Source organism: Grammomys surdaster, unplaced genomic scaffold (genome assembly GCF_004785775.1).
Source record: "Grammomys surdaster isolate TR1022 unplaced genomic scaffold, NIH_TR_1.0 948, whole genome shotgun sequence".
Lineage (NCBI taxonomy): Eukaryota > Metazoa > Chordata > Mammalia > Rodentia > Muridae > Grammomys > Grammomys surdaster.
Genome location: NW_021605367.1, coordinates 847,296 through 854,807, shown reverse-complemented (window position 1 = coordinate 854,807; position 7,512 = coordinate 847,296). Strand labels below are relative to the sequence as shown.

The 7,512-nt window shown below is 39.6% G+C and overlaps 1 protein-coding gene across 1 annotated transcript in view; it reads left to right on the top strand.

Moving 5' to 3' along the window:
* The first annotated feature begins 2,555 nt into the window (after positions 1-2,555).
* Positions 2,556-7,512, top strand: part of Kbtbd12 (kelch repeat and BTB domain containing 12) — a 61,874-nt gene continuing 56,917 nt past the window's right edge. Inside the window, exon 1 of the mRNA XM_028782983.1 lies at positions 2,556-3,737. Coding sequence (XP_028638816.1) covers positions 2,668-3,737 — 1,070 coding nt within the window. The 5' untranslated portion in view covers positions 2,556-2,667. The remainder of the gene's footprint in view (positions 3,738-7,512) is intronic.

Here is a 7,512-nt window from a genome sequence, read left to right as displayed (position 1 = left end):
CAAACCTATTGCTCTGAACACTCTGCCTCCTTCCCTGAATTTGCTCTGTCCTGCTGCTATCCGAGGGGCATGGCTGCAACAGTGTCTAACATATGGTCATCCCAGTCATGGAGCCAAGACCTGAATTTCATTGCTATAGCCACCCTTGGGTGTTGTGGCTGTCCTTGAACCATTAACAGTAATAAAGGCTATAGGTCTGGCTTTCCCCAGGCACACCAAGGTTAAGATAAGTTAGATACTAAAGGAAACTCAGCATCATCCACCATAAAAATCTGTGAGATAGCATCTGAAAAGATGACTCAGCAACTAAGAGGACTGGCTACGTTCCAGGTTTGATTTCTAACATCTACACGTGGCTTACAACTGTATGTAACTCCAGTTCCAGGGGATCAGACAACGTTTGCCTGACCTCTGTGGGTACCACAGACACAGTGCAGAGTAATACATGCAGACAAAAAATCTATACAGATAAAAATAATAAATTAAAAAATCTTAAATACTACTTATGGTATGTTTATGAGCAAACATAGATCCATTAGTTATTTAACTTGTACTTCTTGAAAGTAGTGATGCCTGTTTTTTATCACAATAGCCAAACTGTAGTACCAAAAAGTCCATCAGGCAGAATTTGACTCCATTCTTACATATATGAAATCCTAGGGTTTTAATCATAAACACTGGGTCTCAAGCATCTGAGTTCTAACATTATCAAGATCCATAGTCTAGGAGCTGACCAAACTGCCTGTGGTGCCTGTGGTGCCTGTGGTGCCTGTGGTGCCTGTGGTGCCTGTGGTGCCTGTGGTGCCTGTGGTGTATTAGATCAAGAGCATCCCTTTTGGAAGGTGCACTTAGCCTTCTGACATCATGAATGCTGGTAGCCTTCAAGGGATTCTTACACATCAATACAAATACAATACTAGGCCTTTTCAAGAACATTACTTCCTTAAAAGAATTCTTATGTTCTGGACTAAGGGTGTCACTTTGTGGTAAAGAGCTTGCCTAGCACTTGTGATAGCCTGGGCTCAATTCTCAGATCTGAACCAAAACAAACAAACAAAACCCCCAAAACCGTAAGTTCTTTTTACTCCAAGTAATAGCTGATGTGATTATGTGTCAGGATACCTTTATAATGTGATTTTGGCTAGGCTTAGTGGGTATAAGAGGGTTCAGACTTACAGCAATCTCTTAATTGCCCATAATTGGATACTCTTATAGATAAATAAAATAAATAAAAAATCAGAGGTTTGCTTTTAACTGGAAAGCCATCTCCAAGAAAGCTTTAAGTGTTACGGAAGCAAACCGAAGAGGCTGTGCAGCAGTGTCCAGCTGGCAGAGTTCTGTGGCCATTTTGCTTCTTAGCTCTGATGATTGTTATGGCATGCGCTCAGACCAAGTGCTTCTTGGGTCTTTATTTGTCAGTGTACAATTAGACATCCCTGCCATGTGTGTATGTATCACTTGTTTCTTGAAGTGAAATTTAATTCAAACCTAAAAAAGAAGAAAAAAAGATATCTCACAAAGTGTCTAATTCTTTACAGGGCTATAGAAAATTGGGGACTCACTGCCCTTTTGAGCTGAAAAGTGCATCCTGTTCTTACAACTGCCCCCTTTCTTCCTTACACACTCACTCTGCCGCACTCACCTTCTCACTGCCTGTGGCTCTGCAGCCAAGTGAGAACTAGCAAAGGATGTAGACACTAAGACCCTCTCCTCACAGGCCTGGCTCTGGGAATGTCTTTCTTTAAATCAAAGCAGCTAATTAACTTCCTTGAAACCTCATGTTTGCATCGCCTGGGGAAGGCGAAGGTGACACCACCAGCTTAGAGACTTTTAATTAGACTAGGGCTTTTAAAGGCAAGAAGCAATTCAGTCTGTGCCACTGTGAAATGGGGAACAAAGAAAAGCTGGGCAAGGAAAGAGGACACATTTAGGTTTAAGTTTTAAATATCATGAATTCTCAGATCAGCAGCCATTGGCTTGTGCTTTAAAGTTCAGAATAAATTAAATTTTCATTACCTACCAGTCTGAATAATCTTTCCCATGCCAAAGTTAAATCAGCATGAACTTGGTTTCAGTCATCTCACTTCCAGGGTCTATGCAACCCTAATCACAGTCATATGGATTAGTCATTATACATATGGTTGTGTGTTGCAGAGGAGTTGAGTATAATCCACATGTAAAACTGCATCTCTATAAAAAGGATATTAACTGATACCTCGGAATCCTCAGCCTACAGGGTGGCCCTTCTGATAACTAGAAATGGAATTGCAAAATGCGTTTATCTTTTTACTTCTTTCTTCCTTCACTCTGAGACTCTCCAGTCCTGGGGGATGAGGTGGTGGGAACCACTGATGATTAGAAACTATTGCGGCAGCAGTTAATAACTGATGATTTACATATCAAAGTCTTTTTTAGATACAAAGTAGTTGTCCTAAATTGCTCTGTTCTGAATGTATAATATTTATTTGTAAATACTGCTTAGCACCAATGCTACATGTTAAGTATGGAGAAATTTTTTATCCTTCGACAGAACCTGCTTCTTTTCTTTCCCGCAGGAATGCTTCACAGAATCTCCATTGATTTGTGAGTAATCAGAAATGCAAATAGCTCCTCAGGAATCAAGCTAAGCTCAAAGAAATTTTACTTACCAGTTTCAAGGCATGCAACATGGAGCGCAAGACTGAGGGAAAGGGAAAACACCAGCACAGCTTGAACTTACTAGATAAAATTAAGACTATGAAAGAGTTAGAAGAAATGATTGATGTAGTGCTCATAGCAGAAGGGGAGAAATTTCCCTGCCACAGACTGGTCCTTGCTGCCTTTAGTCCTTACTTCAAGGCTATGTTCACTTGTGGACTCCTCGAGTGCACTCAGAGGGAGGTCATACTCTATGATATCACAGCAGAAAGTGTGTCAGTGATACTAAACTACATGTACAGTGCTGTTCTGGAGATCAATAACGCCAACGTACAGACTGTAGCAATGGCCGCCTATTTTATGCAGATGGAAGAAGTCTTTAGTGTGTGCCAAGACTATATGATGGACCACATGGATGCCTCCAACTGCATAGGAATTTATCACTTTGCAAAACAAATTGGAGCAGAAGATTTATCTGATCAGTCAAAGAGGTATTTATATCAGCACTTCGCCGAGGTAAGCCTTCATGCAGAAATACTAGACATCGAAGCTCACCAGCTTCTGGCACTTATTAAGTCTGATGATCTAAATATATCCAGAGAAGAGAGCATTCTGGACTTGGTTCTGAGATGGGTAAATCATAACCAAGCTTTGCGCACAGAGCATCTCGTTGAGCTTTTGAAGCAAGTCAGATTGGAACTTATAAACGCTTCCTTTCTAAGACAGGCCCTCAGAAGGAACACGATGCTCCTCTGTGATGGCAGTTGCATTGATATAATCCAGAATGCGTTCAAAGCCATCAAGACGCCCCAGCAGCACTCCTCTAACCTTCGCTATGGCATGGAGACCACCAGCCTTCTGCTTTGCATTGGGAACAATTCTTCTGGAATCAGATCACGGCACAGGAGCTATGGGGATGCCAGTTTTTGTTATGACCCCGTGTCACAGAAGACCTATTTTATCTCATCACCCAAGTATGGGGAGGGTTTGGGAACAGTGTGCACTGGGGTAGTCATGGAAAACAATACTGTAATTGTGGCTGGAGAAGCAACTGCCACTAGGCTTTCCAGGCAAAAGAGCAAGAATATTGAAATTTATAGGTTTGTATCTCATAGCAGATTTGGTAATTTTTGTTTTGTTTTGTTTTGTTGAGATAGGGTCTCATTATGCAGCCATGACTGTCCTGGAACTCTCGGTGTAGACTAGGCTGGTCTGAACTCACAGAAATCTCTGCCTCTGCCTCCTCAGTAGACTTTATATTTTTTTTAAAATCTTGTTTTGACACTAGCGGTTGAAGAAGTACTGCTGAGGGATCACATCTTAAGTATATAGTAACAATTTAATAGAATTCATAAAAGTAACATACATACATCATATTATACACCCACAATATCAATATAACATAATATTTATAATAGTCATTCATATTTTAAAATTATTTTCTCTTAATTGTTCTGTGTTGTCGTTGTTCTTGTTTAGCTGGCTTTAGGCTCTATTAGGGATCAGACTCATGGCCTTGGCCATACTGAGCAAGTGCTCTATCACTGAGTCCCACCCACAGACTGCCTTTTCCCTTAATCATCAAGATATAATTGAATTTTTAATGACTTTAATATATCTATGTTAGGATACTATTGTATTTTTCACTCTTGGCCTTAATCATCTATATGAGCATGCATAATACATATTATGTAACTTGTAATAACAAGAAAAATTATTTGTTTCTATAAACTTATGAGTGCTAAGATTATAAGCACGTGACACCACACCTGGCTAGAACCTTTGTCTTAACCAGGAAGTTTTCATTCTGTATCCTCAATTTGTGAATCTTTCCTAAACCTTCAGCATTACAGAACTTTTGAAGAATGCTTCAATTATAGTAAGAGGAACAAGAACACTATGCTTAGACATAGTTTATTGTCTGTGTCATAATTGTGAAAACACATTTACTTTATGATCTAATTGTAAATATTTGTGAGTCCTTACTGTTTAAATCTAACTACATGAGTATGAAATATGCACATAGAATATATACCAAAAGGTGTAACCTCCTGCAGCATCCTTCCCTTGTCAGATCCCTCTTGTCTGGGTTTATTCAGATTTTTCAGTCAGAATGCAATTCTTTGTGACAGGAAAAATGGGACAAAGAAAGAACATAGAAATCTACTGTTGCTTCATCATGTATTAACGCTACACATCTATTCTGAGCTTTTTCTGTCTCTTTTGCATAGTCATGGCTTAAGGAATATGTCTCAGCACCTCTAATGGGTAGGGGGTTACAGAATCCTGAATAAATGGCCTGGATCCACACTCATGGTGATCAAGCATGTCACAGGCATGTCACAGGCATGTCACAGGCATCCTTCCTGAGAAGGACCAGTAGACTGCAAAGTGGATATGAAGGCCTTACGGGGGAGCAGCTCTGATTTTCCTAACAGGATTCTGCAGTTCTGTTTCCTGGTGTGGCACATGAGACAGGGTTTCTCTGTGTAGCCCTGGCTGTCCTGGAATTCACTCTGTAGACCAGGCTGGACTCGAACTCAGAAATCTGCCTGCCTCTGCCTCCCAAGTGCTGGGATTAAAGACGTGCACCACCACCGCCCGGCCTTCTTTCCTTTCTTGCAGCAATGTCTAACTGCATACTCCCTTGTTTCCTTTTTAAACTATCTTAGATTCAGCCAGAGTCCTGTCACCAACAGCTTCTTAACATTGGTCAGAGTTAAGAACAAAGTTACTAGTTTCTTCTACCTTTAACTTTGATGTAAAACTGTCAGAAAGGCAAGTATAGTCATTTATCAGAAGCATTGCCTTGGGCGTAAATGAGACGTGCTTCCTCATAGTTGTCTACTGCATTGGACGTAGAAAGCCCTGAGAGTCCTGTCTCCCTCAGATCCTTGTCTCACAAGACGTTTAATCTCCTAGCTTCACTGCAAGTCACTTTGGTGGCAATTTTGTGATAAATGAGGGAAATTAATTGTCCTATAGTAGACCCTTGCAATATTATTTTATAATAATAGTTTACTATTTTATTATTCCTTATCATTTTGATCTTTGTCCAGATGTTTTTCAGAGTGCACAGTTCATAGATGTCCATGCAGGTGTATTTCTTCTTGACTTAAAGTAGAAAATGGACAAAATAGCCTTGTAGGCTGTTCCTTTCCATCTTCTTTCTTCATTTTCCCACTTTGGCATATGAAATAAGTGAGCATGCACCAATTTCATCCTGTCATGTTGTCTTAAACTATGCCTTAGAAAGCCCAAATCCATCTTTGGTTCTATTTATATATTCGCTCACTTAGCTCTTCTTAAGGGGCACCAGCATATAGACACATAATCTTCCTCGTCTTTAAAAATCCATACAATTAAAAATCAGCGAAAATACTCCTTGCAATTCCAGGAACTCTGGTTTCCTTTCTAGAACTGCATAGAAGACAGCTGCTGGGAGGTTTGATAAGTCTTCCTTCAGCGGTGACAAGCTACACATGCCTCTATGAAAGGAACACGCCTTTCAACTTCCCTGTCAAGCCTGAGGCAGAATGTTCTCTGGGGAATGTGAGAGTTGGCCCAGAACAAGTGGGAGAAACTCTGATTCGATGACTAACTGTCGAATGTTCCTTAAAAACTGTACTTTGTACAAAGCACACGTAAGTGCTGCAGGCTTGGTCTTGATTCCAACCAGAACACCTCTTTTCTTATTTTCCATGTTCCTGGGCTTTGTTTTATGTTCCACATAAACTTTTCTAGATTTTTCTGATTTTATCCCACTATCCCCGTGTTTCTGTCTTTCTCCCACCAAATGTCTCAAATTACAATTGGAAAAAATATACTTATAAGCCAAGCATGATGGCATATATCTGTAACCAACCATCTAAGAAGCTGAGGCACGAGGATGGAAAGTCATAGGCCAGCTTAGGCTGCATACTGAGACTTTATTTTTTAATAAAAGACAAGTATTATGAGGAAAGACAAAAGACAGCCATAAACTAGTACACTCAGGGGCCTTATAATATGCCTAATAATTGGTTACTGTGTTGGGTTCCAGAATACACTGACAAGACATCTGAGAACCCACATCTCTCAAGACTCTATAAACAGATATAACTATTCATGAAGGAAATTACCCAAATAACCATATCTAGTAGATGAAAACAGACATTAGATGCCCAACAGACATCTATAGATGGGTTTTTTACACAATGCTCCTGGCCCAGTTTTAAACCAAAACTATAACTTAAATAGCAACCAGGCAAGATGATACACACCTTTAACCCCAACATTTGAGGGACCAAGGCCAGTCTGGTCAAAAGCCAGGGCCACACAGAGAGGCCCTGGTTTTTTGATTGATTGTTTGTTTTGTTTTGTTTAATCTACCTATGTAGAATTTATAGTTAGAAATTCTAAATTGAAATACTTTAAATTCTCTGCCTTAAACCATGATTCCTTCAATGTTGTACTAAAGTGCTATTCCTTATCCAAATAGTCAAGATAGTGTGTATTTTTGTCTCTTTATTTGTTTATGTTAAAGTTAAAAACTGATTTTCTGAAAGATTTTCCTATTCCCGATTTTTGTTCCCAGAATTAGGAAATGTTAAAGACTAGTCTGAGTAAAGTATACTTTTTCTACATGTCTGGTTTTTTCAGGGAGATGAAGAATATGTTTCAGCACATTATGTTTTGCTCATTGATCCTTGGAGAAAAAAGAAAGCAAATATATATTACCATCTTTTCTCCTCCAGTTAGAAGAGCCAGGTCACATTGTTTTGTGTTGGAAAAAAGTTAAATGTGTTTCTTGGATAATTTGTTGCCATGGTAACTCTAATCCTGGATATCTCTCTCTCTCTCTCTCTCTCTCTCTCTCTCTCTCTCTCTCTCTCT